General features: G+C 43.4%; 1 protein-coding gene across 2 annotated transcripts; it reads left to right on the top strand.

Moving 5' to 3' along the window:
- The first annotated feature begins 8,008 nt into the window (after positions 1-8,008).
- On the top strand, positions 8,009-23,049 carry LOC132832515 (zinc finger protein 271-like). 2 transcript variants are annotated; one of them, XM_060850586.1, is made up of 4 exons: positions 8,009-8,050; positions 11,988-12,044; positions 19,433-19,796; positions 19,884-23,049. In XM_060850586.1, the coding sequence occupies exon 4, from the start codon at positions 20,133-20,135 to the stop codon at positions 21,396-21,398; it is 1,266 nt and encodes a 421-aa protein (XP_060706569.1). In that variant the 5' UTR covers positions 8,009-8,050; positions 11,988-12,044; positions 19,433-19,796; positions 19,884-20,132; the 3' UTR covers positions 21,399-23,049. The 2 variants fall into 2 exon arrangements, with proteins under 2 accessions (XP_060706569.1, XP_060706570.1); XM_060850587.1 differs by having other exon boundaries at positions 8,024-8,050; positions 11,988-12,040; positions 19,433-23,049.
- The last annotated feature ends 1,456 nt before the right edge of the window (positions 23,050-24,505 follow it).

Genomic DNA, 24,505 nt, shown 5'->3' with positions numbered 1-24,505 from the left:
CATCTGAGGAGCAGGCGAATCGATATTTCGGGCAAAAGCTCTTCATCAAGAATGAGGCTGTGAGCTGAGGGTGTCGTGAGATAAATGGGAGGGGGGCGCTGGGGGAAGGTAGGAGAGAGAGCAATAGGTAAATGGAGATCGGGGTAATGGCGATATGTCAAAGAGGAGGGTGGAGCGGATAGATGGGAAGGAAGATGGACAGGTAGGACAGGTCATGAGGCTGGTGCCCAATTGGAAGGTTGGATCTGAGATCTGGATCTCCTTCTATTGTGAGGTCAAGTTTGGCCAAGAAACAAATGTCTAAACTCTCTTGACCTTGTCACATTCTGTGATTATGAGGGAACTTACTGATGAACTGATCAAACAATCTGGGCAGTTGCCATTCAGCTTCTTCTCACTCTGCTACTTGCTTTCCAGTGGCACTGGCCCATGTTAGGGAATAGGCAACTGACCTGACTTCCTGCTGTTGTATCCCATTCTCTCACTGTGGGTAAGCTTTCCTGATTTGGTGTGACATGCTATTGCCCTTTAAGCTAGAGCTACACAGGAATGTATTAAAATATAATTATTTTGAAATTCTGGGACTCAGGATCAAATCTGCCATTCAATATGATCACTGATTGATTATTCAACTCAGTTTCTCTGTCTTGCGCTCTCCCAATATCCTTTGATCTCTCTAGACTGAAGAACAAAATTAATTCTGTTTTGAAAACATTCACTAGTTTTAGCTTCAACCTCACCCTGTCGCAGAGAATTCCAGACACTCACCATTCTTTGAGTGAAGAACTGTCTCCTCCTGTCAGTCTGAAAGAGCCTGCTCTGTATCCTAAGACTGTGACCTGTGGCACTGGACTCCTGGGACATCCTTTCTAATTACGGCCTGTCTAGTCCTGCCAGAATGTTACAGTTTGATAGAATTATAGAGCTATGAGATCCTCTCTTATTCTTCTAAACCCGATGAATATAGTCCTAAATGATCCAGTCTGTCCTCATTGTCAGTCCTGCCATTTCAGAAGTCAGTCTGGGACATTTTTTATTGTACTTGCTTCACAGCCAAAATGTCCATCATCAGATAAAGAGAACAAACCTGAACTTAATAGTCCAGCAAGCCATCCCTTCCCCATTACTCAAATGGTCTTGCAATGCAGCCCAACATTTCACTTGTGTCTACACTACCTACTGTACCTGTGTGCTTACTTTCAGGGACTCGTGAGTGAGGACACCCAGGATGCCTCATTTTCCAATATACTACCAATCAGGTAACAATCTGCCTTTCTATTTATGTTATCAATATTTATCCTCACAGGTATCCACAGTATACTTCATTTGCCATGCATTTTCTGATTCAGACGATTTGATCAGTTCACACTCTCACCCAGCATCTCAGCACCACCTCACAGTTCACCTTCCCACCCAGCTTTGGGTCATCTGCAGATGTGGCGATATGACATGTAATTCCCTCATCTAAATCATTCATCTTTATTGTTGATAGCTGGGGTCCAACCACTGATTGCTGCGGTACCCAATTAGTTGCTGCTTGCCATTTAGAAAAAGATTTATTTGCTACTCTTTATTTCCTGTACACCAACCAGTTCCCGAGAAATATCAGTAATTTTACACGCTGCTCTCTGATATGGGACCTTATTGAAAAGTTTCTGAATGTCCAAGCTAATCACATCCATTGGCTCCTCCGATCAAGGCAGCTAGTTACAGTCTCTTCTCAAACAATTCCAAACACAATTTCCCCTTTGTAAATCCATGCTGATTCTGCTCAATCCTGTCACTATTTCCAAGTGATTTGCTATTAAATCTTTTATAACAGAGTGTTGTACTTTTCTCACTGCTGACATCAGGCCAGCTGGTCTATAACTCCGTTGTCTATCTTGTGGGGTTACACTTGCAACTCTCCAAACCATAGGAACTGTAGTCTACTATTGAAATAGCAGATTTTTAATCAGTACAGGTCACAAACATTATGGGATAAGACAGGAACATGGAGTTGATGATTATCAGACATGATTCATTGAATGGGAGCAGATTTACTTCACTGAATGGCCTACTTCTGGCCTTTATTTTCTGGTTTGGTGATCTCCTCATTCTGAAAGAGACTAATTAATGTTAAAGTAAAATACAGTGTTTTCTGGAGATCTGAAATAAAAACAGAAAATGCTGTAAAAACCCTGAAGGTCTGACAGCATCTATATGGAAAGTCTCCTCTCAAAACCACTGGAGGATTCCTCTTGTGCTCGCTATAGATATTATTGGCCATTGTATTCAACAGATGACCCCTCACCTCCCTCACCCTCCACTAGTACACCCAGCCAACAAAACACCCTCCCCATCATCATTCCAAATGAACTATTCCTTTCAAAACCCTCTAGTCCTTTCCACCATCATCCACAATTTGTCAACCATCTGCTACATATGGGAATTTTTAAACCTTCTCCTTACTTACTGTCCAAGATCCCAAACATTGCTTCCAGCTGAAGCAGTGTTGTGTACAACTTTCAATCTGGTCTGCTGTATTCACTGCCCATAATGCAGTCTCCTTTACACTGGGGAGACCAAATACAGATGGGAGACTGCTTTCGGTACACCAGCCTGTTCACATACTCACACTCCAGTACTAGGCCACTGCAGTCTACCAATGAAGACTGATACAAGTTAGAGGAACAGCACCTTATTTCCTCTAGTGATACTTTATGATATCAACATTGAATTCAACCACTTCAGCCTATGAATCTGTCCTTCATTTTATTATTTTCCCTTCACCACCACCCGTTGAATATAAGTCTGGTTTTGCTTTCAGCCGGAACTTATTTTTAATCTGTCATTAGTACTTACACATTAGTACCATTTAGAATTGAGATAAGGAGGAATTTCTTCAGCTAGAGGGTGGTTAATCCGTGGAACACATTGCCACAGAGAGCTGTGGAGACAAAGTCACTGGTGGTATTTAAGACAGGGATAGTAACAATTCTTGAACACTAAGGCAATCAAGAGTGAAGGAGAGAAGGCAAGAGAGTTGAGTTCAGAAACATATCAGTCATGATTGAATAGCAGAGAAGACCCAATGGACTTTGTGGCCTCATTCTACTCGTACATCCTATGCTCAAATGGTGGTAGACTCTTTCTCTTGTTGGAGACGGTTGTTGTCTGGCACTTGCAAATGTTAACTACCACTTGGATAATGCAAATGTTCCTTGCCATGTATCAACCCGAGGCTGGATATTGTCCAGGTCTTGCTGCAGTTGGACATAAAATTGCTTCAGCATCTGAGGAGCTGTAAATGGTGCTGAACTTGTGCAAATTTCAGTGTACCTTCCCGTTCTGACCACATAATAGAGGGAAGGTGACTCACAAAGCAGCTGAGGGGAAAATGCCATGGAATAAGGTGAAATTTTCGGGAAGTGCATGAAATACGTTTTAATGCATGTATCTACAGTATGGCAGTCAAATTGCTATGACAATGAATTAACAATTTTGACTCTGTGGGGTCTAGCTTCAGGGCAAACAAATTCAAGGAAAACTACTACTCCCTCCCAACTGATGAATCAGTACTTCACCATATTCATTATCACTCAGAACGTAGGCTATGGACAGATTCCAAAACTAGATGCCCAGGATATACAGGTAAAAAATGAGGTCTGCAGATGCTGGAGATCACAGCTGAAAATGTGTTGCTGGTTAAAGCACAACAGGTTAGGCAGCATCCAAGGAATAGGAAATTCGACGTTTCGGGCATAAGCCCTTCAGCCCGAAACGTCGAATTTCCTATTCCTTGGATACTGCCTAACCTGTTGTGCTTTAACCAGCAACACATTTTCAGCCCAGGATATACAGTCAACCATCAGCAGAACTGCATTCCACCAAAATCTCACATTCCATGATCACCATCAAACCAGTGGAAAGGAATCAGCCATGACCTTATTGAATGGCAGCTCAGGGTTGAGGGCTAAATGGGCTACGTCTACAACTAGGATTTGTTCGTATTTGAAATTAATGATGCGTAAAGTCTAACTGGTTACATTGGTTGTGTTAATATTTGAAACAGTTTACCTTTTGTGAAGTTCTCTGGTTTAATTGCTGACAGGTACTGTTTAGTCAAAGTTGCTTTTAGTTTGTTCAAATGAAAGCCTTAAAACATGAAATGATTTCATGTGATGGCTTTTGATTAGTCACTAAGAATTCAAATCTCTTTTAAAAACATATGGTTACTACGGGATCTGCTGTATCCCTCAAACATAATCATCAGAAAATGAATTTATCTGAAACATGCCATTACTGACTGTGGGAGCTTGTTGTGCACTCACTCACTACCACATTTCCTACATGACAAAAATGTCCACTCTTCAAAAGAATGGCTGTAATAAAAACTTTGGAATATCTGATGGTCCTTAAAGATTCTACAATGATGCAAGTCTTTGGTTGCTTTTCAGAGGTAGTTACATATAGGGCAGTGAGAGGTCTTGGAGTGATTTGAAAAGAATAGATAAAACATCCAGATCCCGACAAAGAATGGCCATTCCTAGGCACAGGATAACAACCAGCTGTCAAAACACAACTCAACAATAAAAGTGGAGTTGCAGGTAGACAGGATAGTGAAGAAGGTGTTTGGTATGCTTGTCTTTATTGATCAGAGCATTGAGTATCAGAATTGGGAGGTCATGTTGCAGCTGTAAAGGACATTGGTTAGTCCAATTTTGGAATATTGAGTGCAATTCTGGTCTCCCTCCTATATGAAGGATGTTGTGCAACTTGAAAAGGTTCAGAAAATATTTACAAAGATGCCTCCAGGGTTGAGAGGCTGAATAGGCTGGGCCTATTTTCCCTGGACCTTGGGGGTGACCTTATACAGGTTTATAAAACCTGTGAGTATGGATAGGGTAAATAAGCATGGTCTTTTCCTTGGAGTGGGGGAGTCCAGAACTGGAGGGCAAAGGTGTAGGGTAAAAGAGGAAAGATTTAAAAAGAACCTAAGGGACAACTTTTTCACATAGAAGGTGATGCATATATGGAATGAGCTGCCAGAGGAAGTGGTAGAGGCTGGTACAGTTACAACATTTAAAAGGCATCTGGATGGGTATCTGAATAGGAAGTGTTTAGAGGGAAATGGGCCAAGTGCTGGATGTGGGACTAGATTAATTTAGGATATCTAGACAGGTTGGAGCCAAGAGTTTGCTCGGAGCTGAGGGTGACAGATGAATTAAAATGTTCTCTGTCTTATCTGTGCGTTGGGATCTGAATGTTGACTGTGTTTTCAAATGCCTCCAAGACATCCCACTTTCTCCAAACCCCCTGGCATTCTTGCATTTACAGAGAACTTTTCACAACCATCGGATAGTTCAAAGCACTTTATTGCCATTGAAATTGTTTGAAGTATAGTCGCTGTTCTTGTGTAAGAAATGTGGCAACCAATTTGTGCACAGTAAGATCCCACAAATAGCAAACTATTGGAGAGGATTCTGAGAGACAGGATTTATGATTGTTTGGAAAAGCATAGCTTGATTAGAGATAGTCAGCATGGCTTTGCTAGGGGCAGGTCATGCCTCACAAGCCTTATTGAATTCTTTGAGGATGTGACAAAACACCTTGATCAAGGTGGAGCAGTGGAAGTGGTGTACATGGATTTTCGCAAGGGGTTTGATGAGGTTCCCCATGGCAGGCTTATTTAGAATGTAAGGAGACATGGGATACAGGGAAATTTGTCTGTCCGGACACAGAATTGTCTGGTCTGTGGAAGACAGAGGGTGGTAGTTGATGGAGCTCGGTCAGTGGTGTTCTGCAGGGATCTGTTCTGGGACCTCTGCTCTTGTGATTTTTAGGAATGACTTGGATGAGGAAGTGGAAGGGTGGGTTAGTAAGTTTCACACTCTCTCACTTTTCTCCATTCTCTCTCTCCCTCGTACATTCTCCCTACTGCTCATAAAAGTATCATTTTCACACTGGGAATTGAGGTCATGGGCAGATAAGGTTTTCCCCCATCTAAGGAAGTTCCAATTCTGAAGCTTTTTCAATCAGAATACACCCTTTACCGATTTATCACCCAGTTGAGCAAATAACTGATGCAGGAGTAAACCAAGGTGACTTGGTGACAGAATAACTGCCTCTGTGGAGTTATTCTGGATATATTTACGTATGAATTTAAAAGATTATCTATGCAATATAGATTAAGTTAGCTGTTAGAATTTTTTTTATTTTTAAGCAGTTGTAACAAAACAGTGAAATCTTTTGCAAATAAAATTTCAGTGCAATGAAGCTTTCATTTCCATAAGGGTAGGTATTAAGAAATCCCGACTCGCTGTTTTCTCCAAGCTGAAGATTTATCACACACCTTGCATGTGAACAGCTTCTCCCCTGTGTGAATACGTCTGTGAAGGTTCAACAAATCAAGAGAATGATCATTCACACACCTCACACATGAAGGGGTTTCTCACCTGTGTGGACGTACTGATGCTTCAGGAAATCAGAGGAGTTGTTGAAAGCTTTGTCACAAGTGTCACACTTGAACAGTTTCTCTTATGTGTTTTGGAGATGTCGGTGTTGGACTGGGGTGTACAAAGTTAAAAATCACACAACACCAGGTTATGGTCCAATTGGAAGCACTAGCTTTCGGAACACTGCTCCTTCATCATATGGTTGAAGGAGCAGCGCTCTGAGAGCTTGTTCTCCCATGTGTGATCATGTTGGTGCCTGTGGAGGGTTGACAAGTAGGAAAATGTCTTGTCATAAATCTCATACATAAAATAGATTCTTCCCGATGTGAACATGTTGGCGTCTGTGAAGATTCAGTGACGCTGAGAACAATTTGGTGCACACCTTGTATATGAGTGGTTTCAGCTCTGTGTGAATACATTCAGATCAGTGGACAGTTGTTGACTCAGGTAATGTTTTGTTCCGGACCTGACCTGAATGCTTTCACCCCTGTATGAATACCTTCATCAGTTCAATAAGCTCAATCACACCACCAATTTGATTTGTTTCTCATCTCTGCAGCTGTTCTTGTCATCACCATTGTAGACCAGAAGCGGTTTTCTCATTTGGAAAACAAACGAGTCTGTCGAGTTCTCCTCACATTTGAACAGCCTCTATCCTGCAGGAATGAGTCAGTGATTCATGAAGCTTGATAAACGTTTGAAACTCTCACGAGACTTGGAGCCTGCAGTAGTAGCAGCAGCACAGTACGATCCTTCTGTAAAACAGGAAACCATTGATTCAGTGTAGCTGACTGAAGGGTTCCAGTTTATAGTATCATCAAACTCGATGTTTCGGGCAAAAGCCCTTCATCAGGAATACAGGCTCTAAGGGCTTTTGCCCTAAACGTCAATCTTACTGCTCCTCGGATGCTGCCTGACCTGCTGTGCTTTTCCAGCACCACGTTAATCAAGACTCTGGTTTCCAGCATTGCAGTCCTTGTTTTTACCACAGGATAGTCAGACTGCCTGAAGATTGATGTGGATAAAATGGGATACAATTTGTATAAAAGCTGTTCATTCAGTCACCATCCCCTCACTTGATTTTTCAGCCCCAGTAGAAGTGAATCAGTTACCCTAGTAAATGTTTGATAAAGATTTCTAATGTGGGAATAGCATTTTTCGTCCTCAGAGACTTTCAAACTGACAACATCAGTGTGGGATGTGTACTCTCAAAGGCCTCTGATAATAGATCAGAAGTGGAAGACCGACAGCGTCCATGGTAGCGGTAACATGCTGGTGAAACCCTCTGAAAATGAAACCCTCTGAAATTGCTATTCCCAATAGCAACCTGAGAAACGTTTCCCAGGGGAACTGAGACAGCAGCTGTAATAAGTGAGGTTTTATTCAGATGGGACAATGACAAGTTTAAATCCCCACCTGATCTGCTGCTCAAAGTCACCTCCATTTTATTGGTCAGTTTCCCAAGTTTCAGGAAACTCATGTTGCTCCAGAAATATTTGTATTGACTGTGAGAGACGTCAATCAGAGAGCCCACCCACTCTGCTCATTGTCTCCTCTTCCTCTTCCAGAGCTGGTTCACTTCCTATAGGGACTGAAACCCAAGTGAGGAGATGGTGAGTGAAGGAACAGCTTTCATTTATTTAAATTCCATTTTCCACTTTTTTTCCCCCTTTCCCATTGTGCTTTTAGTTTTCTCCTTTATCCCCCACGGTTATCTGTTGTTTATTAGATTAGATTACTTACAGCGTGGAAACAGGCCCTTCGGCCCAACAAGTCCACGAGCTAAAAACAATGACTGTAGATGCTGGAAACCAGATTCTGGATCAGTGTTCACTGAGCACAGCAGCTCAGGCAGCATGCAAGGAGCAGTAAAAGCGACGTTTCGGGCAAAAGCCCTTCATCAGGAAGTCCACACCGACCCGCCGAAGCGCAACCCACACATTTACCCTGCACCTAACACTCCGGACCATTTAGTATGGCCAGTTCACCTGCACAGTCAGTCACCTGAGTCCCTGGCGCTGTGAGGCAGTAGTGCTGCCCACCGTTTATGTATTGTATTGTGAGAGAAAAAAATACACCTTTGTGCGTAGACTGATTTTTTTTTCCCAGCACCAGAACAACACTCGTGCTGCCAGTGTGTAACTTAACAAGTAAAGCTCACTAAGGGTAATGCTAACGGCAAGGGACAACTTTTATACAAATTGTATCCCATAATATCCACACCAATCTTCAGGCAGTCTGACTATCCTGTGGGGGCAACCGACGTGGAAATGTCTCTTTGCTGTGTGAGAAGATCCAGCTGAGAGAGCTGTTATTATATTGTAGACTGGGAATGGTCATTCTCTGTGTTGGGATCTAGATGTTTCCTGTCTTTTCAAATCTCTTCAACACTTCTCAGGGCCCTGTCTTGAATCATAGAGTCATACAGCACGGAAATAGACCCTTTGGTCCAACTCATCCATGTCAACTAGATATCCTAAATTAATCTCGTCCAACTTGCCAGCATTTGGCACATATTCCCATAAACCCTTCCTATTCATGTACCCATCCAGATGCCTTTTAAAATGTTGTTATTTGACTAGCCATCACAGCTTATTCTGTAACCTCCTCAGGAAAGCAACCAAAGATCTATACCATCAGGTCTTCCAAAATTTTTATTACAGCTATTGGAAATAGTTTTTCAAGTGTGGACTTTTTTGTCATGTAGAAAATGTTGCGGTAAAAGCTTCCGGAACAGCAATGCCATGTTTCAGATGATCTTATTTGCTGTTGGTTATGTTTGAGGTATGTTTCAGATCCTGTAGAAATCATAGCTTTTTGAAGAGATTAGAGTTCTCAATAACAAATGAAAAGTCATTGCAGGATATCATTTCACCCAAACAAACTAAAAGCAACTTTCACTAAACAATACATTTGAGCAATTAAAGCAGTAAACTTCAGAAAAGATAAACTCCTGCAATTATTAACACCAATTAATACACCCAAACTACAGTTGGGCTTTATGCACCCTTAGTTGCAAATGTGAACAAATCCTAAGTGGAGAAATCGCCCATTTGGGATTGAATCTTGCCTTTCCATTGATAAGATCATCGCTGATGCCTTTCCAGTAGTTGGGATGATGATCCTGAAATGACAGCTGCACATTTGTAGTGCAAGACAGTCCTGATGATGGCTGACTGTACCTGGCTGACGTTCCACAGAGACCATTCCTTTCGTACTTTCTCGTTATGCCCCCACCAACCCACTTTCCACACCTGACATCTTCCCTTGCTGCCACAAGACGTGTAAAACCTGTGCCCACACATCTTCTCCTCACCTCCATCCAAGGCCCCAAAGGATCTTTTCACATCCAACAGAGATTTTCCTGTACATCCAAATACCTCCTGTCTATGTCCGTTGCTCTCGATGTGTTCTCCTCTACATTGGGGATACAGCACAGAATGTTTCAGGGAACATATCTGGGACACCCACACCAAACAGCTCCATCACCCTGTGGCTGACCACTTCAACTCCCCCTCCCACTTCCCCAAGGACATACAATTCTGGGCTACCTCCAACTCCAAATCCAAGCCACCCGACAACTGGAGGAAGAATGCCTCATCTTACACTTGGGACCCTTCAACCACACTGCATCAACATTGACCACTAATTTCCAAATCACCCCTCCCATCACCTCATCCTAGATCCAACCCTTCACCGCCCACTCAAACTGTCCTACCTGTCCATCTTCCTTCCCACCTATCCGGTCCACCCAGCTCTCCGATCTATCACTATTACTCTCCACCTGTATCTACCTATTGCCTTCCCAACTACCTTCCCCCAATCCCAACCCTCCTATTTATCTCTCAGCCCCCTTTCCTCCCCACCACATTCCTGATGAAGGGCTTATGCTCTCGTGCTACTCAGATGCGGCCTGATTTGCTTTGTTTTTCTGGTGCCACATTTGTTGCCTCCTGGACACCCAGGTTTGGATCTACCAATAGTCGATGTCCCACATGATGACGAATATGGTGAAGCAGTGATTCATGAGTTGCAAGGGAATGGTAGTTTTCCTTGAACCTGTTTGCCCTGAAGCCAATGGAGTCAATATTGTTGTGGCATTGGCATTGCAATTTGACTGCCATACCTGTAGATACATTTGTGAAAACGCATCTTCATGTATTTTCCGAAGATTTCACATTACAGCTTTGTGTGAACCAACGCCACCTCACCACCACCACCACACCCACCCCCACTCTGCCCCCACCTGGCTTTGTGAGTGATCCTCTCTTTTTCCTATGCCTAGAATGGGAAGGTTCACTGACATTAGCACAGCGTTCAGCACCATTCACAACTCCTCACAACAATCATTTCATGTCCAAATGTAGCAAAACCTGTACAATATCCAGTCTTGCGCTGACACATGGGATGGAATATTTATGTTATCCAAGTGCCAGATAATACCATCTGCAACAAGACAGAGTCTAACCATCACCAACGACCATAAGATATCAGAGCAGAATGAGGCCATTCAGCCCATTGAGTCTTCACTGCCCTTTAATTATGGCTTATATGTTTCTCAACCCCATTCCCTTGCCTTGTCTATATAACCCTTGGTCACCTTACTATTCAAGAATCTGTCTATCTCTTTTCTAAATACTCTCGCTAAATCGCTATTAGGACTCCCAAGACCCTTTGTACTCAGATTTTTGAAAGCTTTCTCTGTTTAAAAAGTAGTCTATGCCTGTATCCTTCCGACCACAGTGGATAAGAAATAAGAAAGGGAAGATCACTTTATTGGGATTTTACTATAGACTCTCCAATAGTCAGTGAGAAATTGACAAACAAGTTTGGGAGAGGATCTCAGTTATCTGTAAGAATAATAGGGTGATAATGGTAGGGATGATTAGGAGATGCCAGTGTTGGACTGGGATGTACAAAGTTAAAAATTACACAACACCAGGTTATAGTCCAACAGGTTTAATTGGAAGCACTAGCTTTCGGAGTGTCGCTCCTTTATCAGGTGACAGTGTTGAAGGAGCGATGCTCCGAAAGCTAGTGTGCTTCCAATGATAGGGGAGTTCAACTTTCCAAACATAGACTGGCTCTGCCATAGTCTTAAGGACTTGGAATTTGTTAAATGTGTACAAGAAAATGTTCTGATTCAGTATATACCTAATAGAGAAGGTAAAACTTGAAGAAAGTGAGGATTGCAGATAGTGGAGACCAGAATTGAAAAATGTGGTGCTGGAAAAACACAGCATGCCAGGTAGCATCCGAGGAGCAGGAGAATCGACGTTTCGGGCATAAGCCCTTCCTCAGGAATGAGGCAAGGTAAAACTTGACACAATCTTGGGAAATAGGCAGGACCGAGATGTCAGCAGGGTGTCAGTTTTGAGGCAAGTGACCGTTGTTCTATTAGTTATAAAATAGTGATGAAAAAAGATAGACTGGATCTAAAAGTTGCATTCTAAATTGGAGGAAGACAACTTTGACAGTATAAAGTAAGAACTTTCAAAAGTTGATTAGGAGTGGATGGCTGCTGGTAAAGGGATGGCTTTTGTTTTGCAGCAGAGAACGGCGGGTGCTGGGCAGAAGTGAAGTCGGAGCGCAAAGCCGGTCGGGTAGGTAAGTGATTGTTATTTAAGAACTTACCTCGACACCAACGGTCTTTTTGAGGTATTGCATTTTGGTTAAAACAAACAAGAACTTATACAATTAATAGGAGGTCCCTGGGTTGTGTTGTCAAAGAGAAACCCAGGGATTCAGGTACATAGTTGTTTGAAATTTGCATCACAGGGAGACAGGGTAGTCAAGAAACCTCATTGTTCAGATCTTTGAGTATAGGAGTTAGTACATCATGTTGAGGTTGTACAGTTATTTGTGAAGCTACATTTGAAAAACTGTATAAAGTTCTGGTTGCCCTGCTGTAGGAAGGGTATAACCAGAGAGGGTTCAGAAAAGATTTAGCAGGATGTTGCCAGGACTATGGGTTTTGATTTATAAGGATAGTTAGACAAGCAAGGATGTTTTACAATGAAGCTTAGGAAGTTGACGGGTGACCTTACAGGAGTTTATAAAATCATGAAGGGTGTAGATGAGGTAAAGAGCAAAGGTCCTTGCTTCAGGGGGAGTGGCGTGGGAGAGTTCATAGTCGGGGAAGTACATTTAAGGTGAGAGGACAAAGGTTTAAACGGGACCCGAGAGGCAACCTTTAACACAGAAGGTGGTTTGTATGTGCAATGAACCGCCAGAGGAAGTGATAGATGTAGGTACACTTACAACTTTTAAAAGAGTTTTTGATTGGTACGCAAATAGGAAAGGTTTAGATGGGAATTGGCCAACACAGGCAAGTAGGAATAGTTTGGTTTGGGAAACTTGGTTGGCATGGACTAGCTGGCCTGAAGGGTCTGTTTCTATGATGTATGACTCTATAATTCAGGAATCTTGATCCAAATATTCTCCAGTGCCTGGATGAGAGCAGCCACACATCATCCTGACTTGTAAAGATATTGCAGCTCCTTCAGTGTCTCTGGGTCAAAATCCTGGAAGTCATTCCATAATAGCATCAGGGGTATCCCTTCACAACATAGAACATTACGGTGCAGGACAGGCCCTTCAGCCCTCAATTTGCACTGACCTACAAGAACAATCTGAAGCCCATCTAACCTACACTATTCCATTTTCATCACTATGTCAATCCAATGACCACTTAAATACCCTTAAAGTCGGCAAGTCTACTATTGTTGCAGGCAGGCCATTCCACACCCCAACTACTCTCCGAGTAAAGAAACTACCTCTGACATCTGTCGTATATCTATCAGACCTCAATTTAAAACTATGTCCCCTCATGCTGTCCATCACCATCCGAGGAAACAGGCTCTCACTGTACAACCTATCTAACCTTATAGGTTATCTTATATGCCTCTAATCAGTCACCTCTCAACCTTCTCTCTAATGAAAACGGCCTCAAGTCCCTCAGTCTTTCCTCATAAGACCATCTATCCACACCAGGCAACATCCTCGTAAATCTCCTCTAAATCCTTTCCAAAGCTTCCACATCCTTCCTATAATGTGGTGACCAGACTGTACGCAATACGCCAAGTGCGGTCACACCAGAGTTTGTACAGCTGCAGCGTGACCTCATGGCTTTGCAACTCAATCCCTCTATTAATAAAAGCTAACACATCGGATGCCTTCATAACAACCTGGGTGACATCTTTCAGGTATCTACGTACATGGACACCAAGATCTCTCTGTTCATCTAAACGACCGAGAATCTTACCATGAGGACAATACTCTTTATTCCTGCTGCCCCTTCCAAAGCCTATCACATCACACTTTTCTGTATTAAACTTCATTTGCCACCTCTCAGCCCGGCTCTGAAGCTTATCTATGTCCCTCCGTAACCTACAACATCCTTTGGTACTATTCACAACTCCACCAATCTTAATGTCATCCGCAAATTAACTAACTCATTCTTCTACCCCCTCGTCCAGGTCACTTGTAAAAATGACAAACAGCAGTGTCCCCAAACCAGATCCTTGCAGTACACTACTAGTAACTGAACTCCAGGATGAACATTTCCCATCAATCATCACCCTTTGTCTTCTTTCAGCTAGCCAATTTCTGTTCCAAACTGCTAAATCAACCTCAATCCCATGTCTCCATATTTTGTGTAATCGCCTACCGTGGGGAACCTTATCAAACAGCTCACTGAAATCCATATACACCACATCAACCGTATTACCCTCATCCACCTGTTTGCTCACCTTCTCAAAGAGCTCAATAAGGTTTGTGAGGCTCGACCTACCCTTCACAAAATGATGTTGACTATCTCTAGTCAACTTATTTCTTTCTAGATGATTATAAATTCTATCTCTTATAACCTGTTTGAATACTTTACCCACAACTGAAGTAAGGCTCACTGGTCTGTTATTTCCAGAGTGTCTCTATTCTTAAACAAGGAAACAGCATTTGCTATCCTCCAGTTTTCTGGCACGATTCCTGTAGTTAATGACGTCACAAAGAACAAAGCCAAAGGCTGTGCAATCTCCTCCCTGGCTTCCCAGAGAATCCTAGGATAAATCCCATCTGGCCAAGGGGACCTATCTATTTTCACACTTTCCAGAATTTCTAACACCACCTCCTTGTGAACTTCAATCCCGCCTATTGTAGTAGCCTGTATCTCAGTATTCTCCTCGACAACATTGTCTTTTACCAGTGTGAATACAGACGAAGAATATTCATTTTAGCACTTCCCCTACCTCCTCTTGTTCCATGCATAACTTCCCATTATGCTTGATAGGCCCTAATCTTACTCTAGTCACTCTTTTATTCCTGATATAGCTATAGAAAGCCTTCGGACTTTCCTCGATCCTATCTGCTAATGACCTCTCGCATCCTATCCTGCTTCTTAATCATAGAGTCATAGAGATGTCCATGCTGACCAGATATCCCAAACCAATCTAGTCCCACCTGCCAGCACCGGTCCATTCCCTCCAACCCTTCCTATTCATATACCCATCCAGATGCCTATTAAATGTTGCAATCATACTAGCCTCCACCACTTCCTCTGGCAGCTCATTCCATACACGTACCACCTTCTGCATGAAAAAGTTGCCCCTTAGGTCTCTTTTATATCTTTCCTCTCTCACCCTAAACTGATACCCTTAGTTCTGGACTCCCCCACCCCAGGGAAGAGACTTTGTCTATTGGTCCTATCCATGCCCCTCATGATTTCATAAACCTCTATAAGGTCATCCCTCAGCCTCTGACACTCCAGGGAAAACAGCCCTAGCCTGTTCAACCTCTCCCTATAGCTCAAATCGTACAACCCTGGCAACATCCTTGTACATCTTTTCTGAACCCTTTCAAGTTTCACAGTATCCCTTCCGATAGGAAGGAGACGAGAATTGCACGCAATATTCCAAAAGTGGCCTAACCAATGTCCTGTACAGCGGCAACATGACCTCCCAACTCCTGTACTCAGTACTCTGACCAATAAAGGAAAGCATACCAAACGCCTTCTTCACTATCCTATCTACCTGTGACTCCACTTTCAAGGAGCTATGAACCTGCACTCCAAGGTCTCTTTGTTTAGCAACACTCCCCAGGACCTTACCATTAAGTGTATAAGTCCTGCTAAGATTTGCTTTCCCAAAATGCAGCACCTCACATTTATCTAAATTAAACTTCATCTACCACTTCTCAGCCCATTGGCCCATCTGATCAAGATCCCATGGTAATGTGAGGTAACCTTCTTCACTGTCCATTACATCTCCAATTTTTGTGTCATCTGCAAACTTACTAACTATACCTTTTATGCTCACATCCAAATCATTTATATAATTGATGAAAAGTAGTGGATCCTGCTGTGATCCTTGTGGCACTCCACTGGTCACAGGCCTCCAATCTGAAAAACAACGTTCCTCCACCACCCTCTGTCTTCTACCTTTGAGCCAGTTCTGCATCCAAATGGCTAGTTCTCCCTGTATTCCATGAGATCTAATCTTGCTCACCAGTCTCCCATGAGGAACCTTGTCGATTGCCTTACTGAAGTCCACATAGATCACATCCACCACTCTCCCCTCATCAATCAGCGTTACTTCTTCAAAAAACTCAATCAAGGTTGTGAGACATGATTTTCCATGCACAAAGTCACGTTGACTATCCCTAAGCAGTCCTTGCTTTTCCAAATACATGTACATCCTGTCCCTCAGGATTCCTCCAACAGCTTGCCCACTACCAATGTCAGGCTCAGTGGTCTATAGTTCCCTGGCTAGTCTTCACCACCCTTCTTAAATAGTGGCACCACGTTAGTCAACCTCCAGTCTTCCAGCACCTCACCTGTGACTATTGATGATACAAATATCTCAGCAAGGGCCCAGCAATCACTTCTCAAACTTCCCACAGAGTTCTAAGGTACACCTGATCAGGTGCTGGGGATTTATCCAGTTTTATACATTTGCTCGCTGAGCTGTAGGTTTGATATCTAGACGTTTCATTACCTGGCTCGGTAACATCATCAGTGGTGACCTCCAAGTGAAGTGAAGCTGTTGTCTCCTGCTTTCTATTTATATCTTTCTCCTGGATGGGGTTCCTGGGGTTTGTGGTGATGTGTTTGTTTATGGCATTGTGGTTGGAGTGCCAGGCCTCTAAGAAGTCTCTGGCATGTCTCTGGCAACCCCTCAGAAAATGAACAGGAAATGACATCACCACAAACCCCAGGAACCCCATCCAGGAGAAAGATATGAATAGAAAGCAGGAGACAACAGCTTCGCTTCACTTGGAGGTCACCACTGATGATGTTACCTAGCCAGGTAATGAAACGTCTGGATATCAAACCTGCAGCTCAGCGAGAAAACCTACACCCTAAACCTCAACCTGAGCTACAAACCTTCACAAACCTTGCACTTTTATAAATTTCAAGACCTCCAGCACTTTCTCCTCTGTAATATGGACATTTTTCACAATGTCACCATCTATTTTCCAACATTCTATACCTTCCATGTCCTTTTCCACAGTAAAAACTGATGCAAAATTCTCGTTTAGTATCTCCCTATCAGCTGCGGTTCCATACAAAGGCCATCTTGCTGATCTTTGAAGGGCCTTATTCACTCCCTAATTATCCTTTTGTCCCTGGCGTAGTTGTAAAAACCCTTTGGATTCTCCTTAATTCTTATTGCCAAAGCTATCTCGTTTCCCCTTTTTGCCCTCCTGATTTCCCACTTAAATATACTCTTACTGCCTTTATACTCTTCAGGATTCATTTGATCTATCTTGTCTATACCTGACATATGCTTCCTTCTTTTTCTTAACCAAACCCTCGATTTCCTTAGCCATCCAGCATTCCCTACAACTACCAGCCTTTCCTAACAGGAATATACTTTCTCTGGGCTCTCTTAATCTCATTTCTGAAGGCTTTACCCAATCAGCTTTTGAAAGTTCTTGCCTGATATGATCAAAATTAGCCTTCCTCCAATTTAGAACTTCAACTTTTAGATCTGGTCTATCCTTTTCCATCACTATTTTAAAACTAATTGAATTATGGTCACTGGCTCCAAAGTGCTCCCCCACTGACACCTCAGTCAACTGCCCTGCCTTATTTCCCAAGAGTCGGTCAAGTTTTGCACCTTCTCTCTTCGCTCTTCCTGACTAACTTGTAGCTCTCAAATGCCCTAACTGAGCCTTCATGTCTCATCCTAATAAAAGCTGTCTTCTTCCTCTTGATAAGAGATTCACCTTATTTAGTGAACCATGGCTCTGTTGCTTGACAAGTGCCCCCCTGCCTGACTGGTAGGACACACAGTAGCTGTTCCTTCAATAAACTCCACATTTCAATTGTGCCCATCTCCTGCAGTTTCCTCCCCATCCTGTGCATCCAAAATCTTGCCTAACTGCATCATAATTGCCTTTCCACCAGCTATAACTCTTGCCCTGCAGTGTATATGCCTATCCCCTTTCATCACCAAAGTAAACATAACTGAATTGTGGTCACTATCACCAAAGTGCTGACCTACCTTCAAATCTAACACCTGGCCGGGTTTATAACCCAGTACCAAATCCTTGTTGGCCTCTTGTTGGCCTGTCTGCATACTGTGTCAGGAAACCCTCCTGCACATGTTGGACAAAAACTGACACATCTAAAGTACTTGAAGTATAGTATTCCCAATCAATATTTGGAAATTTAAAGTCCCCTATAACAACTACCCTGTCACTCTCCCTCTGATCAAGAATCATCTTTGCTGTTCTTTCCTCCTGATCTCTGGAACTATTCAGAAGCCTCTCGAAAACTCCCAACAGGGTGACCTCTCCTTTCCTGTTTCTCACCTCAGCCCATACTACCTTAGTAGATGAGTCACCAAACATCCTTTCTGCTCCCATAATACTGTCCTTGATTAGCAATGCTACACCTTCCCCTCTTTTACCATTTTCTCTGTTCTTCCTGAAACATCTAAATCCTGGAACCTGCAACAACCATTCCTGTCCCTGCTCTATCCAAGTCTCCGAAATGGCCACAACATCAAAGTCCCAGGTACTAACCCATGCTGCAAGTTCACCCACCATATTCCAGATGCTCCTGGCACTGAAGTAGACACACTTCAAAGTAACTTCTTGCTTGCTGGTGCCCTCTTGTGACTATGAAACCTTATTTCTGAACTCACTACTCTCAACTTCTGTATACTGGAACTACAATTTAGATTCCCGTCCCCTGCTGAATTAGATTAAACCTTCCCGAAGAGCATTAGCAAATTTTGCCCCCAGGTTATTGGAAGACCATTCTGTTTGTAGAGGCCCTATCTACCCCAGAAAAAGCTCCAATTATCCAGGAATCCAAAACCCTCCCTCCTACACCATCCCTGTAGCTACGTGTCCAACTTCTCTCTCTCTCCCCATTCTTCACCTCGCTAGCATGTGGCACTAGCAACAAACCAGAGACAACAACTCTGTTTGTTCTAGCTGTAAGGTTCTATCCTAGCTCCCTGACTTTTTCCCTTCAATCCCCATCTGTTTTCCTACTAATGTTGTTGGTGCTTATGTGGACCACGATTTGGGGCTGCTCCCCCTCCCCCTCAAGGATCCTGAAAACACGATCAGAGACTTCACGAACCCTGGCACTTGGGAGGCAACGTTCTAATCGTGAGTCTCTCTCATCCCACAGAACCCCCTATCTGTCCCCCTAACTATGGAGTCCTCAATGACCAATGGTCTGCTCCACTTCCCCTTTCCCTTCTGAGCAACAGGGACAGACTCTGTGCCAGAGAGCTGGTAAGTGCTCCCGAACCCCTCCCCCAATAGTTTCTAAAACTTTATGCATGGACTCTAGCAGTCCAAAAAGGCAGCTTATTGTTACCACCTTCTGCAGTAACAGATGGGCAAGAAGTGCTGGCCTAAGCAATGACACCCAGACCCCACTGAAGTATAAATAGGAAAGAACTGAGGAGTCCACACCTTCAACAGGTGGGGAGAGGGTACTGGAAAAAAAAGTCATTTTGCTATTTGCTGTTTTACAGAAAAATTGCATTGTACTACACCAGACAACGTAGAGAGGATAGATATCACCAAAAGATCCTGAAGATCACCCAAAGATCAATTACATGAAAGTGGCAAGACATCGAGTTCCTTCACAATTTTGTTCAACACAGAGAAGATTGGGAGTGAAACCATCAAGTCGAAATCAGTCAGGTCAGAGGAGCTTTGATGTATCATCAGATCTGAAACTGGTCAGTGGTGTAGAGACTTCTATCAGCACCAGTCTTTCTGAAGATTAGGTGGTGAGGCTTTGGATGAGACTGGCAAGAAGTGTGAGTTGCTTCAAGTGTGGTGACAGCTTCAATCATTTATTGATCCTCATGAACCAGTGACTCAATCCTACAGGTGAAAAGTTGTTCAAGTGTTATATTTGGTAGGAAGTTCATATAATCTCCTACTACACAAGGTGTAATTTTGTAAAATTGTTCACAGAGGGAATGTCACCTGGGAAAAAAACCATTCAAGTGTGAAGTGGTTGCGATGTCCTCTATGCTAGTGACTCTGGCTCAGTGACGCTGGAGAGAAAATGTCACCCGTCAGGCACAATTCACAGGCTCCATAAAACATCGAACAGTTCACACAAGGGCGAAAGCATTCACTTGCAAGGTATGTGAAAAATCGTTCTCATGGTCAGCAGATTTCTGTCAACACCAAAGCATTCACACAAGGGGAAAAACACTCATGCATGAGTTATGTGGCAAATCATTTTCTGACTCATCAAGACTCTTGATCTACCAGAGGATTCACATGGGGGAGAAACCATTCACGTGCGAGGTGTGCAACAAAACATTCTCGGAGCCATCAAACCTCCGCCGACACCAACGAATTCACATAAGGGAGAAACCTCACAAGTGTAAGGAATGCAACAAATCATTCTCAGAGCCGTCAAAACTTCAAACACACCAACGGGTTCACACAGGGGAGAAACCATTCACATGTGAGATGTGTGACACATCATTCTCAGACTGTTCAAGCTTCCGCAGACACCAACGTATTCACACAGGGGAGAAACCATTTACATGTGGGGTGTGTGACAAAGCCTTCTCACATTCGTGGAGCTTCCGCAAACACCAACAGATTCACACAGGGGAGAAACCATTCACCTGTGGGGTGTGTGACAAATCATTCTTGCAACGTTCAGACCTCCGGATACACCAGCGCATCCACACAGGGGAGAAACCATTCATGTGTGAGTGGTGCGACAAATCATTCTGTAACTCATCAAGACTCTTGATCCATCAACGGATTCACACGAGGGAGAAACCGTTCATGTGCGAGGTGTGTGATAAAACATTCTTAGAGTCATCAAAGCTTCAAAGACACCAGCGAATTCACACAGGGGAGAAACCTCACAAGTGTAAGGAATGCAACAAGTCCTTCTCAGAGCCGTCAAAACTTCAAATACACCACCGGGTTCACACAGGGGAGAAACCATTCACATGTGAGATGTGTGACACATCATTCTCAGACTGTTCAAACCTCCGCAGACACCAACGTATTCACACAGGGGAGAAACCATTCACATGTGAGGTTTGTGGCAAAGCCTTCTCACGTTCATGGAGCTTCCGCTTACACCATCAAATTCACACAGGGGAGAAACCATTCACCTGTGGGGTGTGTGACAAATCATTCTTGCAACCTTCAGACCTCCGGATACACCAGCGCATCCACACAGGGGAGAAACCATTCACGTGTGAGTGGTGCGACAAATCATTCTGTGACTCATCAAGACTCTTGATCCATCAACGGATTCACACGAGGGAGAAACCGTTCATGTGCAAGGTGTGTGATAAAGCGTTTTCAGAGTCATCAAAGCTGCAAAGACATCAACTCACTCACACAGGGGAGAAATCTCACAAGTGTAAGGAATGCAACAAGTCATTCTCAGAGTCATCAAAACTTCAAACACACCAACAAATTCACACAGGGGAGAAATCATTCAGGTGATATGTTATATCATTCTCAAATACATAAACCCTCCATGTACACCAACAAATTCACACAGAGGATAGGACATTCACGTGTGAGGTATGTGATAAATTATTCCCCAAATCGTTGCAACGCTACAGCCAACTATGCATTCACACAGGAGAGAAACCATTTAAGTATGAGGATTGTGATAAACTGTTCATCAAATCTCCTGCTTCATCAGGTTTCACAAAGGGAGGAACTCTTCAAATGGGAGGTTTGCAATAAAAGTATTGTGACTTCCTCAAACCTCCTGACACATGAGAGGATTCAGAAAGTAACAAGCTCTTCAGATATGATTATACGACAGAGCTTTCATCCACACCTCCAGCCTAAGCTGCAGAGGACTCTCACTGGTTCAACCAAGATAATGAGTCCACAAGGGACACCATTTCCTGGAACATGTGAACAACAAGGATATCCACATCAGACTTGTGCTCATTGACCACAACTCCACCTTCAACACCATTATCCCTTCCACACTGATCTCAAAACTCTGAGACCTAGATCTCGACTCTGCCCTCTGTACCTGGATCCTCAGCTTTCTCACCCACAGATCGCAACCAGTGAAGATAGACAACTGCACCTCCTCCACAATAACACTCAACACTGTTGCTCCCCCAAGGATGTTTTCAGCCCTCTGCTGTACTCCCTGTACACTCATGACTGTTGCCAAATTCTGAACATGTTTACTGATGACATACAGTGGTAGGACAGATATCAAACAATGACGAGACAGAATACACAAAGGAGGTAGGGGGTTGGTGACATGGTGCAAATGACAACAACGTCTCTCTCAATGCCGGCAAAACTAAAAAACTCCCCCATTGAATTGGGGAAGAAAGGAGGAGATCATGCCCCCATCGACATCAGTGGAGTGGGGGTGGAGAGCATCAAATTCCTCGGAATGATGTTAACCCAACAACCTGTTCTAGACCTCCCACGCAGATCCAATGGTCAAGAGGCTCAACTTCCTCCTCTTCCTCAGGCGCCTCAGAAAATTTTATACGTCCAGAAGGATCCTCACCAGCTTTTACAAATGCACCATAGAAAGCATGCTGTCGGGATGCATAATGGCCAGGTATGGCAACTGGTCAGCTTAGGACTGTAAGAAATGCAGAATGCTGTGTGCAAGCCCAGACCATCACAAAGGCAACCTTTCATGCATGGACTCCATTTCCTTGGCTCGCTAGTGCGGAAAGGCTGCCAATATCATAACCGACCCATCATTCAGTGTCAAGGAGCGAACGACTCTGCTCTTTAAAGAGGAGAGGAGACTGACTTTTGTTGGTGTCTTTGCATTAAGGAGGAGGTTATTTTGTTTATTGAGATTGTTTGCTTGTTAAAAAAAATCATCCCGCCCACCCCATAATGCTCTCCTACAACCTCTTCTGTTGAGCAGAAGATACAGAAACTTGAAAAAACACACCTGGAGGTTGGAGAACAGCTTCTTCCTGGCTGTTATTAGACTAAATGGACTGTTTAACTTCAAACAATGCTGAACTTGTTAATGTTGATCTTGCCTAGCACACAAACTGTGCAGTGCAACCTGTATGATTCTGTCCAGGTTTTTTTTCACTCCATGATTGCTATGTTCCTCGCAGACTATGCTCTGCCTGTACTGCTTGTAAACAACACTTTTCACTGTAGTTAGATACATGTGATAATAAATTAATCAATCAATCAGTGTGACATGTGCCAGGATTGTTTCACCACCTCCTCCTCTCAGGATGTCTTCACATGGTTTTGGAGTCAGGTCACCCACTTGCATTGCACTGAGAGTCGACTGTGTTGTTCATTGTAAATTACTGTCCCAGCAGTGTCTCCCTCAAACCTCTCCCACTATCAATCCAATTAGCTCAAGGATGTCAGTATAACCTTTGACCAGATAGACAAACATCATTAAATGAAGATATCAATATAAGACCATAGGAACAGAAATGAGGCCATTCGGCTCATCAACTCTGCTTCGCCATGCAATCATGGCTGATGGGGTTTTCAACCCATTTTCCCCCCTTTTACCCCATAACCTTTGATCCCCTAAGCAATCAAGAACATATCTACCTCTGTTTTAAATATAGTCAATAACCTCAGGGCAGCAGTAGACGTCCAGTTCATAGCCAATGCCATCGACAGTGCTGCTCAGACACAACATCATTCACCAGTTGGAGGGCACTCAGGTGTGCGGTGGAATCCCGTCTGCGCTCACCCCTGCCCAGATGGAATTCCACATTGGCCCCAAGGTCCTGTACTTCCCGCGGGAGCCTGTGCCCCACAACCTGAACTGCCTCCAGAATTTTAGTTTTGTCCCCCAGGGATGTATCACGGCGGGCCCTATACAGACTGCTGCTGCACACCATCCACTTCTTTTCCCTTGATCACCACCTGAACATGCCTTGGCGTGCCCATTTGTCTAAGCGCACTATGCTGTGTACATCTTTGCTTCGTGTGATCTGCCTGTACTGCTCGCAAACAAAGATTTTCACTATGCTTAGGAACACGGGATCACAATAAATCGAATCAAATTTGGATGTGAACATCGGAGATATAGTTATTAAGTTTGTAGATGACATCAAAATTGGAGGTGTAGTGAACAGCGAAGAAGGTTACCTCAGTTTACAATGGGATCTTGATCAATGGGCTGAGGAGTGGCAGATGGAGTTTAATTTTAGATAAATGTGAGGTGCTGCATTTTGGAAATGGTAAGGTCCTAGCGAGCGTTGCTGAACAAAGAGACCTTTGAGTACAGGTTCGCAGCTCCTTGAAGGTGGAGATGCAGGTAAATAGGATAGTGAAGAAGGCGTTTGGTATGCTTTCCTTTATTGGTCAGTGTATTGAATATCGGAGTTGGGAGGTCATGTTGCAGCTGTACAGAACGTTGGTTAGGCCACTGTTGGAATATTGCGTGCAATTCTGGTCTCCCTCCTATCGGAAGGATACTGTGAAACTTGAAAGGGTTCAGAAAAGATTTACAAGGATGTTGCCATGGTTGGAGGATTTGAGCTATAGGGAGAGGCTGAATCGGCTGTCACTGTTTTATCTGGAGCATGGGAGGCTGACCTTTCTGAGGTTTACAAAATCATGAG

This window comes from Hemiscyllium ocellatum, chromosome 35 (assembly GCF_020745735.1).
Source record: "Hemiscyllium ocellatum isolate sHemOce1 chromosome 35, sHemOce1.pat.X.cur, whole genome shotgun sequence".
Classification (NCBI taxonomy): Eukaryota; Metazoa; Chordata; class Chondrichthyes; order Orectolobiformes; family Hemiscylliidae; genus Hemiscyllium; species Hemiscyllium ocellatum.
The sequence above is the reverse complement of the archived record's forward strand: the minus strand, read 5'-3'. Positions and strand labels throughout refer to the sequence as shown.

What these genes read in the sequence shown, in the direction of transcription:
- LOC132832515 (XM_060850586.1), top strand. Translation starts at nt 20,133, where the DNA reads ATGCATGAGTTATGTGGCAAATCATTTTCTGACTCATCAAGACTCTTG.